Raw genomic sequence first — 12,254 nt, forward strand, 5'->3', positions numbered from 1 at the left:
TATCAGGGTTGGTTGGTTTGTTTATTGGGTAACACTTGAAATCAGAAGCCCTAAAATAACTTGGCTTTCATCCTGGGATGTACTTGTATCCCTCTGTTTTTTTGGTACATATATTGATTTTAAATTTTTAAAAAGTATGGAGTCTTCTTTATAAATGCTTACATTGAAAGGTTTGTGTAGGAGAAACCTGTTACTTGGATACTAAAAAAAGCAGCAGGCCCTGACAAAAGGCTATAGAATAAAGCCACAATATCATACAGGTACTCGGTCAGCTTTGTACCTATAGTTACTTTCTCCCTAGTGAAAATATTCTCAGACTGGATATATTGCTAGGTGTATTACTACCTCAACACATAGTAAATAGACTTCTGTCTATTTAGACTACCTCACCATGAGCTGAAATCCTGTAACTAGCTGACATGCAAGCAGTTTCTGAATAATACAATAAACAAGACCTTAAATCCTTTCAAATGGGGTATTAAGTCACCACATGATCCTGTGAATGTAATAACTAAGATTTTAATGATATTATGCTGGCTACAGACACAGAGTTTTCTATTTTAAGCTGGATCTGTGGAACTCATCACTATATATTTATGCTACCTAACATTTTATATAGAGGAAATTATTAAATGGTTTCATTTCAACAAGTTTTGTTAGTGACCTTGTGAGCTGGCTACAAGGTTACAGAAAAGACGGCCTTCATAAAAAAAGAAAAAATATATATAGTTGACATAAATTTAGATTCTATAGTTATCGGAGAAGGCATTGCTTGTTGCTAAATTATTTCCATGAGAATTTGAAAGCGGTTACCTGCTGCCATGTAAGTTAATGGAAAAAACTCCCATTTATATAATGGTGAAAGATTGGCCCTGAGCACAAGACACTATAGAATAAAATATTTCAGATAACTATGAAGATAAATCATTTAAAATAGTAAAAGACGCAGATCTGGGCTGAAGGCACATCAAAAGGCCACATGCTCCCCTTACTATGTGAAGGGGACATTGACATAGCAGAAGTTTTGCACGAAGACTGAAGGGAGAACTGAAGGAGAAGAGACGAGTAGGGCATTGGGAATAGACTCAATTTCATTTTATTTAGATTGCCTATACTCAATCTGTTTTATTCAACAGAGTTATACATGTTAATAGGATATCACCATAAGCAAATAAGTGAGATATAGGATAGAAGCATCATAGAAGATGCTGAATTCAATCTTTTTCAATAGCTTAAATAAGCCCCAAGATCCGACCTAATCTCTTAGTGGGTTGCTCCCCTCCTTCTACACTCTGCCAGTGGCAACAGCTTTTCTAATCCACTCAGCCATTTCTCCCACAAACATCTCTTCCCTCACCACCACCAACACCCCCCGCCGTGCTGTAAATGATCACAAATGAATGAAATTCCCTCCCTACTCTGGTCCACTATGGGTAGTCTACCCTGCAAAGAAAAACCCGCAGCACCAAGCTTCAGAGCCCAGGTCAACTGACGAACTCATCTATCTTGGGCTGCAGGGATAAAAATAGCAGTGTAGACATTCAGGCTCAGGCTGTAGTCCAGGCACTGAGATCCTCCCCGCCCCTCGCTGGGTTTCAAAGGCCAGCTCCAGCCCAAGCTAGAACATCTACACTGTTATTTTTAAGCCTCGCAGCCCGAGTTCTGCAAGCCTGAATCAATTGATCCGGGCTCTGTGACTGTGCCACAGGATTTTCTTTGCAGTGTAGACACCATTCTTTCTTCATTTAATTTGTATCCACAGGCTCAGATTTTCTGCAATGCCCCAAATAAGCAAGTCATGGTACCAATTAAATAAAGATTGGGGACCTTAATTGAACCACCAAAAGGAGCACATGCCTGAATAGAGTAACTGCACAACCACATTGATATAATTATCACCCTTATTCGCCCAATCCCCTTCCTTTTGTGTCGCTCAGTTTTAGAGATGACAAAATGAGTGAGATTATAAACTCTCTGGGGAAAGGACGTGTCTTCCTGTTCACCTGTGTAGCATCTAGCATGGGATACAAAATAACTACTCTCTCTGTGCCTCTATTTCTCATATATACAAGAGAATACTTGCTTTTTTCCAACCCTTGTCCACTTTGTCTATTTAGACTGAACTCTTCAGGACAGGGACTTACTATGTCGATACACAGCACCTAACATAGTGGGGCCAAGATCTTGGTTAGGACCTTTAAGTGCTGTAATACTATTATTATTATTAAATACTAATAACCACCTTGCTCTTTATTAGTGCAGTAAGGAATGGTAGGGATAGTTAAGTGCCCAAAGTTGGGCCTTTTCACCATTCACTGTTTCTTGCCCAAGGGCAAGAATATTTATAGGGAAATTTTCAGTGACTTGTTCTGTCCTGCAGCCATGACTCCTGTAAAGAGACTTCCAGTGGCCCACTCCCTTCTACCCCTGCTGTTGCCCCACTCCCCTATCTTGCTGCTTGTGGGGATTTAGCCAAATGGGCCGATTCTGTATCCCATAGCACCCGTCCTCTATGCCACAAGCAACCCATCCTTCTCTCCTGCTCCCTGCCTGCTTGGTGCTAGCAGTCTGCTTCCCTTGGCTGTTGTATTGCTGTTTTGTTTACATTTGCTACTCTTATCTCCACAATTCAAGTCCCAGAGTTCCAACAGGTTTATAATAATTCTTAACACTATTCAACTATATTCAGTACATCTTCCTTTAGAAACCCTGGTGTCTATTAAATTACTCTCCCCACTGCAGTTTCACATTGGAGGACAGTTTCTGTTAAATTACTTCCCTCTCTGGGGCTCGCATGACATAGGTACAACTCCTAAATGAGAGAAGTCCCTAATTGAAGGTCGATTTACATGAAAGTACACAGTATATAATTTTTAATTGTCAGTGTAATTAATTTAAATTATATCACCACTGCACAATGATAAATCTGAAAAAGGGACTAAAGGTAAAAGGCAGTCGTTTTGCAGGCAGGACTCCCACTAATTTTAATGAAATACTAGAAATTTCCTTATTTTAAAAAAAACTCAAAATAATTCAAGTCAGCTTTGAGTCACGTTCATGCTCTAGGAATTTTTGACTACAAGAAAGCATTTGTTCTTCAGTCATACTTACTTCTCATAAGTAACAACAATCTACACACAGGACCTTTTCCAATCCCATGCAAACATCTTTCCCATTCTCATGAAATAAAAAACAGCCTTGATAGATTTCTATGAATCTTAAGCCAAACCACCTAAGGTTAGAGCATGTCGCATAGTGATATTTCCTCTCCTCGTCACATTTTAAAAAAAGAGATGTTAGAGCAGTGATAATTTTATTTTTATTATTTTGTTAGGTACTGGCTGTGTCCAGTTAACTTTACATCCAGTTAACTTTACAGTGGTTGCTGCTAAGAGAACATCCAGCTCTGGGTGGGTGCTGTGCCACTGATACAGCACCCATTTTAATTGTTCTTTGCTGGGGGGGAGGGGAGAAGGAGGATAAATTCCCGGACTTTGCTGGTCATTTTTGAGGCAGTCACACTTTTGACATTTTTTCGTCTCATCTCACTGTTGTAACATAACTACTCAAAAATAAAAGTCTCTCCTTCATTATTTTTAAAAGGCCCGAGCTGCATAATCCTACTGTTTCACCACCATTTGTAACTATGAGTCGCTGCATTCTAATATCCCCGATTTCAGACTGCACTCTGACTACCAGCAAGGACACCCACCTGTTTGTGGTACTCTTAGATCTGGGACTGCAGTCCCTCATAAACCCCTTTCCCTTGATACTGCTGGGTAGGTGGACCCTAGTACTTGGCTTTTCCTCTCCGGAGAACAAGATCACCTTTATTGTTATTGCTGCACATCTGCTGTGTTGGCAGCAAATGTGACTTCCAGACCTACAGGCCAAACCTAATTCTAATTGCAATAAAACAATCTATTGCTTAAGAGCGGGAAGGAAGAAAACATTTACTCTTATCTTATAGATGCAGTTATGGGAAGCTGCAGGGAGTGGTGGGTCAGGAAAGGTACAAAAGTTTAGTGGCAAAGATATAGGGGCAGCTAGAAAGGTTAAAGGTCAGCAGTAGCAAGAGGCTATGTCTGCCCTCTCATCTCAGAAAGCCACGTGTTACACAGTTCTATTCCCGGTCCTTGATCCATCCCTCTTCCCTGCCCCTTAGAATCACATCTCAACAGAACTCAATGAAACGATGGTGGTTACTCTTTACAATGACTAATATTTTTATATTGAACATGTAATTGCACTGCAACTTTCTTGTGACGTAGGAATTACAACAAAACAATTGCAACATTGTTCTCCTTTTCATATCAAGTATCAGGGGGGTAGCCGTGTTAGTCTGTATCTACAAAAACAACAAGGAGTCTGGTGGCACCTTAAAGACTAACAGATTTATTTGGGCATAAGCTTTGGTGGGTAAAAACCTCACTTCATCTATGCATCTGAAGAAGTGAGGTTTTTACCCACGAAAGCTTATGCCCAAATAAATCTGTTAGTCTTTAAGGTGCCACCAGACTCCTTGTTGTTCTTTTCATCAATTTCACTTTCCGATATGCTGCGCTGTTCAAAAGGGGGTTGGGAAATAGATTTCTTGTAACTGTTTTATGAATGGTGGCGATCACTGCTGAGCAGCTCGGCAGGAAATTCAATTAAAATCACTGTTTTTCTAGCTTAAAAGTTACTAAAATTATTTTCTTGCCCAGTTTTAATCCGAGCATCCTGTACACTGCTAAGCTGGGTAAGAGCATCTGAGATATTTGTTCATTTTCGCCACTCTTTGAAAATGTCTCTGCTTACATTGTTAAGAGTGTTTGTTGATTCTGGGTGCCCAATTTGAGAAAACGTGGGCCTCACTTTCGGAAGTGCTGAGCATCCATAACTCCAAGTGATGTCCTTGGGAGCTGAGGGTGGTCAACACCCTTAAAGAAAACAAGCACTCAAAGTCAGAGGTCACTTGTGAAAATGTTGACCTTAATTTTAATATTCTGGGCTAGATTTATTTACATAACCCATTCAGTGTTTATGTGCAACAGAGAGGACCAGGTTCACTTTGGCTTCTATACCAGCTTCCACCAGTGTATCCCCTCTCTGCCCTGCTAGGGGCCTGCAGATGACTAGCACAGCCCAAGAAGTGGTGGGTGATAGCAAGGGATAGGGGACATGGCTATGGCAGCTAAAGGATGTGGTAATTTAGTGCACTCCCTCAGCAGGGTTTATATAGTATCCAGGGTGGAAGTTAAAGCCCTCACTCATCACCTTCCTTCACTTGAGAGCTTCCCCCCAGGGGTGCCGTGACCCAGGCTGGCAAAGGGAGACAAATTACAGCCACTATAAACCCGACCCATTCTGTTTAAGTGCAACATTGAATCGGTTATGTAAAGCATTTGTTATAAAATGCAAAGCAGAAGGAACTGAAGATAAAGCTGAGGTGCAAAGTTTGATTTTAGTGTAAAGGTTGTCAGTAAATACATAATCTAGGTATTAGTAAACTCACTGCAACTGCCACAACACAGGCAATAAATGCTTTCCACATTTGCTTTGACTTCAGCCTTGCCTTTATTATTATATATACCCCACCATGGGCCAGTGGATTCCCCATCAGAGTGGCAAGTGACAGGAGACTCCTGAAATCCGGTTTACCCTTCACTGGGGAGCAGATCTGGGAGCTGTTCGGTGGCTGGGAACATGCAGAAGTTCCATGCCCTAATCAGGGCCTGAGGCCTCCTCTATTGCCTGTTGTAACTAGCACAAGAACCACAGCAGAGGCCACAGAATCCTTGGAGCCGATCAGCAGAGATTGTAAACCCCAACGGATATTTCATGCAAGTGACGACCTCCTCAGGCACCCAGAAGATTGTGTGAGGTACCCAGAAGAAGTTCTAATCTAAGGCACTCTTCTATGGAGGGGTATGTCTACACTTCCACTAGGATCATGCCTCCCAACCTGGGCAGACAGACATACACTAGTTCTGCTCAAGCTACTGAACAAAAAACAGCACTGTGGATGTTGTGTCATGGACAGCAGCACGGGTTAGCTGCCCGAGTAGAAGCCCACCAGACTCACCAGGTCAGTACTCGGATGGCTAGCCTGTGCCACTGCCCATGCTGCAACATCAACACTGCGATATTTGGCACACTAGCTTGAGAAGAGCTTGCGTGTGTCTATCTACCCGGGCTGGGAGGCATCTTCCTACCTACAGAGTAGACATATCCTAAGCTCTTTTGATAAAGATTTCATAGCTATTTGACTCCCAGAGCTTTCAAGCCCCAAATGGTGTGTCTGAAGCTTTTAGTTTCCTTAAAAATCATACCATCTGGTTTACAGAGCATACAGAATCCATTAGCCATCTCTGCATAGTTTGGGATCTTGAACTGAAGTTATTCAATTTCTTCAGTTTAAAAACTGTGTATTTGTGAAGTTTCTGTAGTTCTTTAGCCAAATTATTTGATTAGAGAGATTGCAAATCCCTCAGGTTATATCTAGAATATTTATAAACCCAGGAAAACCAATCAAGAAGTTTATAAATTCAGCCAAAACGTAAAATAGGTCCCAGAGATTCTAATGTGTGTGGTGAATAACTCCAAAATGAACAAGCTGTCTAAAAACTAGGGCCGTCAAACAAACAAAAATATTGTGATTAATCAGGAGAGTAAAAAATTGTCACGATTAATCACACTGTTAAACAGAACACCAATTTAAATTTATTAAAAATATTTTTGAATGTTCTTCTACATTTTCAAATATATTGATTTCAATTACAACACAGAACACAAAGTGTACAGTGCTGACTATTATTTATTATAAATATTTTCACTAGCTGGGGGAAAGAATCACAAAATAAACATAGAAACTAAAGTACATAGTAACTAATCACAAAACACTGTAATTTTATTTTAAGAAGTGGGCAGCATTATCTCCTGTAAATGTAAACAAACTTGTTTGTCTTAGCGATTGGCTGAACAAGAAGTAAGACTGAGTGCAGTTATGTTAAAAAAAAAAATTCTACATTTGTAAGCTGCACTTTCCCGATGGAGACTGCACTACAGAACTTGTATGAGGTGAACTGAAAAATACTATTTCTTTTTACAGTGAAAATATTTGTAATAAATAATAAAGGGAGCACTGTACACTTATGGGTCACTGGATTTTACATCACAAGTAGAAATTTTCCATGCATCATATTCCTTTTTTGTATGTATTTTATAAATATGACTAAACCTCACTGAGAGATGAATAAACACAGGAAATAAACTATTAAGAAGCAAAATACAATATCTAAGGGACAAGCTTCATTTGTGTGTCTTATAAATAACTTTGCTTTTTAAATATTAGGTGCCAAATTCAGCCCTGGTGTAAAGCAGGTGCAACTCCATTGACTTCAGTAGAGTTGCACCAGAACTGAATGTGGCCGTAATGATTTGGTTTTATTTTTGTCATCTGAACATTACCAAATCTTCAAATGTTACGGTATGTATCTGCAAGGAGTCTGTCTGCTGGGTTAGACTCCTACAAAGCCATTTCAGGTCCAGATTCAGCAAAGCATTTAAGCACATGCTTATGTACTTTACTTAATCAGCACTTTAGTAAAGTACTATACATTGTTAGTACTGTGGCAGAGGCACCCCCGTTAGAGAGAGAGTTGTGTTGTGGGGGGTAGGGGTGTCACTTTGGGAGAGAACAGCTTTAAAATCCTGCTGAGGCTCTACAGGAGCCCAGCCAAACATGGCTGGCCGGGAGAGTTGAACTAGCACATCTCTGGGCCAGGACTGCCCACTTTTGAAGTTGTGCCACCAGTTCCAGGCCTGCGATGGAACAGGGGTTGCAAGTAGCTTGCACTGCTGCACTCTAGCTCTAGGCAGATTTACTCCTGTGAACTGTCATCACCCTGGAGCAAATCTGGCCTGTTGACAATATTAAGGGAAAAAAGCATGAAATCTTACCAGTCCAAAAACAGAAGATTCTGACCTCCAAATCCCAGGAACTTATGCAACTACAACCTCAAGCACCCTTTGACAATGCATTCCTTAAATTAATATGAAGAATTCCCTGCAGAATAACTAGTGTGTTAGGTAGTGTGTGTTAAGATTCTAAATCACAAAAATACTTGGTCATCTCTGTACTTTTCCTAGCTAAGAACCTATTGACAGCAACAATTTAAAAGTCAGCTCTCAGTTCTTCCATAAACAAACAAACAAATAAAATCTGCGGATGTCCCAATGCCTCCTTTTATCTCTACTGCTCCCCTGGAGATTTTCCAGTCATGACTGGTGTCATTTTGCACTAGGACAACATATGTGAGTTGCCAACAAAACTGGATCAATCTGATATTGTACGTATACTTCTTTCAAAAAATTAGTTCTAGAATATACACCTGTCAATCTCTGGGCACATTTTCTATCATTAAAAATTAGCTGCAAAGAACTGCAAGAGGCAGCCACAAAGCATTGTGGGACTGGGGTCGTGGCAAGAAACTGGCTAGTTTTGGGATTGGGGACCTCTGAGGTAAGGGCATGAGTCCAGACAGAATAGGTACAGCAAAAGAAACACAGGTGAGTTGTGGCCACTAGAGGTTACACTCCTCATGGAAGAAGTGAATAAGTACTAATTTCATAAACTAAAGTATTCTCTCTCTACCTACAGTACCTCTCTATTGGAAGTACTATATTCTCTTTGTTTACTGGAGCCGAGAACCCAGCCTTTTTCTGTATCCCTGCCTCAAACACCCATCAGTATTCAATCCTTGAGGGACGCTAATACAAACAACAAAAAAGTCACATCTATAAACCCAGCTCAAAAACATAACTGCCTGTTGCTTCTAAGGAAAGAAAAGGGTCTGGAATTTTAAAGCCACCCACATACTGCGAGTGTGGCTGCCAAGGAAAGGAAGAATTAAAGTGGAATGTTTAAAAATCCTCCTGGACTTTACCAGTATTACAGCAAAACTGCAAACATGGAAAAATTATCATTTATTATTGGTATTGCAGGAACTCTTATAGACCAGAGCTCAGCTGTACTATGCGCTGTACAAACACATAAAGGGAGGAACCGTCCCTGCTGTATAGAACAGTGTTAGCAACCAAAAGGAGAGAACTGAATCCAGTAGCCAAGAATTTGTTCACTTTAAAGATATTGATTTTTTCTACACTAAATTTATATTTTAGTTTTAATTTTAAAAAGCTTATTGTGGGTACCATCATTGCTAATAAGACTCTTGCTTAATGTCACCCACACAGAAAATCAAGGAGAGGAAGCAGCAGTAAGGAAGGTACCATATGTTGATGTAGCACCTAAACAACAGTCTCTGTTGCACTGTGCTACAAATACCGTGTTAATCTCTATAGTGGTTATTGTAAGAAAGAATTAAAGGCATTAAGTTATCTATTAAACAAAATTACCTAAAAAATCCATACAAAACAAAACCCACACCTTTGGCAAAATATTAAGGAGGGTTAATTTGTAGTCAAGAGACACAGTACAAACATTTGAAGCATTTGAGAACTTACTGTACTAGATTCTTGGACAATAGTGTTTTTAGCAACAAGATATCTCTGTTGCTAGGAGCCAAGAATTTCCCATGCTATAGCAAGGTGTGTATTTAAGAAGAGATGTTAATATTGAGTAGTCACACTTACTGGGTATAGGAACTTGGTATACTTTTACAAAAGAGAAAGGACTCAGAAGTGAACAATGGCATTTATTTTGTTTGTTTTGCTTCTTTGGCCTATTTGGATGAATGTGTGACTTACAGCAAGTACAAAGTTGAGGGAGAGGGAGATTTGTTTTCTTCTACTTTGAAGGCTCCACATTAGGAATGCTCGAGTATTAAACTTTCATGCACTAGAGACTAAAAAAGACAAAGCTGTAGAATCGATATACTGTACTAAACAATCTTACAAAAGGAAGGTTACTGGTCACATTTACCTTTTTATATGTTTTCTCCTCATTTTGTTTTCCAGCAGGGGCATCTCCATTTTCAGAAACAGATGACATCTAAGACATAGAAAACAAGTATTTTTTTAAACCATAAATACTAATTTGTTATCCCCTACTTGCTAAATTCTGATTTTTAGAGAGGACAGTAGTAAGTTGTTAAATTGTGTAAAGACTCTAAAAAAATTGTTAGTTTAGGGTTTCTTTGAACACTGATTTAAGTGAGAGGCTAAAAGAAGCTCACGATTGCACTGACCTTTCCTGCTGACATCCCGCACTACTAACTCATGCCTAATTTGCCATCCACTCTCACCCATATATATGTTATGTTTTTTGTAAAACTTTCAACCATGTTTCTAATCTCTCTAGGTCCTTCTGTATTATTTCTTTCCTTACTAATAGCTGTAACTCTTTCCTAGTTAGTATCCTCAGTGGATATTCAGTAACATTCTTTTTACCCCCTCTTCCAGATTATTAAAGAAATGTTAAATGAACCCAGACCTAGCAGCATGACCAACTGTAGTATTGCACTAGATATCTGATAAGCGATCACTTGTCACCACCCTTTGGTTATGGACCTTCAGCAACTTTCAAACCCACCTGTCAGTTTTTATATTCAAGCCAACTTGAACACATTTTTCTTAGTGTTGAAGTTTAGTTAGATTGTAAGCTCTTTGGGGCACGGACTGTCTTTTTGTTCTGGTTTTGTACAGCACCTAACACAACATGGGCTCCCAGGCAGGACCATAATACAGATAATAAATAGTAAATAAGATTTGGGGAACAAGACTGCCCAGACATACTATCAGACTTTTTTTTTTTTTTTTTTTTTTACACTGGAATCCAATTAAATGACATCTTCTGCATACCCCTTTTCCCCTCCTTTAGTCCCTCAACACAATCATCTGAAAGATGGATTCTTTTCCCCCCTCCAACACAAAAACATGCAGTTCCCTTTGTTTCTTATATTTGGATCATTTTATAAATTCAATGGGGGGGCTAAGTTAATGTCACCATTTGAGACAAGCACATTCTCAGACCTAGCAGTGTTTAAGAGCTAGACTCTCGATCATTCTCCAAGTTTATACTTCAAACATGTTTGTACAAGACTACAGATGTAGACGTCAAAGTTTGACTTCACAACAGATTCTGTACGACAAGCTTGATATATCCAATAACAGGTGTAAACCATGAGGATTGTGCTTGGGATCTAGATTTGTGATGGCACATCCTGCATGCCCAAGAGACCCAAGACCTGTGGCTAAGTTGACACACTGTCCCCAAAGTTGCAAGGTGATGTTTGACATTGTACCTGCTAATTGCAGTAAAGCAACACCAGTTCAAGAATAAATCATATTCCCCCACCTAGATCACCTGCAAGTATAGATGCCAAGGAAAGGAAGAATTAAAATGGCAAGTTTTAAATCCTGCTACATTTACATATTAGTGTTATAATGAAGATATACATACCTTTCTGAACTAAATTGCAAGTCATCTGGAGCTGAGAGTGACCGTCAACCCATTCATTGATGCTGTCAATTTTTCCAGGTCCCTGTTAACACAAAAATCATTCAGCATTATGTAATCTGAGTTTAACATCTGTTAGATATTGTTTAATGTTTCATGTAGAAAGGAATTTTTACTTTCTGAGTAGGTTAGAGCTTTGAAAGAAGCAGGGCAATACAAGATCTTTCTCAAATGGTTTGATTATTAATGTATATTTAATAGAACTAGCTTTTGCTACACTGAATAAAATCAATATGGTCATCCTTTCTGAGTTCTAACTTGCCTTTGCCCTAGATACAATGCTACTGTGTCATGGTCGTCCTTATTGTAAAACATTTATGTAAGGCCATAAATTTTCATGGCATTGTACAGAACATAATTAAGACACGTTCTGTGCCCTGAAGAGTTTGTAAAGTGAACACCCAACCCTGCACCCTTTACTCACTTGAGTAATCCATACTGAAGTCAGCAGGACTACTTGCATGAGTGAGGGTTTGCAGGACAGGGCAATGAATAGTAAATAAATTAACTTTACTTCAGAAGGAACTCAATCAGCACTTACTATACAAAGCATTCTAACCTGTATATAATTAAGCTATCGTAATTATGTAATTAATATTAGTGGTAGTCTTGGAAAGACTAGCTTTTTATTGGTAAATGTCAATTTCACCCTACACACGGAAACCCATGAAAATATTTCCACTGATAATTACTGAAATTTACAGATAGGCAAAGACAGACAAATGCTTCCTGAAAACTGAGTTTGATTTAAGGATATTTACTTTTTATATTTGGACATGTGATGTTGACAATT

At 39.2% G+C, this 12,254-nt stretch overlaps 1 protein-coding gene across 1 annotated transcript in view; it reads right to left on the reverse strand.

Annotated features, from left to right (window-relative positions):
• Positions 1-11,488, reverse strand: part of PIP5K1B (phosphatidylinositol-4-phosphate 5-kinase type 1 beta) — a 112,459-nt gene extending 100,971 nt beyond the window's left edge. The window contains exons 1-2 of the mRNA XM_026652390.1: positions 11,405-11,488; positions 9,926-9,994 (exon numbers count right to left, since the gene is read on the reverse strand). Of these exons, the coding sequence (XP_026508175.1) occupies positions 9,926-9,994 (69 nt within the window). The 5' untranslated portion in view covers positions 11,405-11,488. The remainder of the gene's footprint in view (positions 1-9,925; positions 9,995-11,404) is intronic.
• Positions 11,489-12,254: the final 766 nt, after the last annotated feature.

The sequence above is a fragment of the Terrapene carolina genome, unplaced genomic scaffold (assembly GCF_002925995.2).
Source record: "Terrapene carolina triunguis isolate 2854851 unplaced genomic scaffold, T_m_triunguis-2.0 Scaffold113, whole genome shotgun sequence".
In the NCBI taxonomy this organism is placed as follows: domain Eukaryota; kingdom Metazoa; phylum Chordata; order Testudines; family Emydidae; genus Terrapene; species Terrapene triunguis.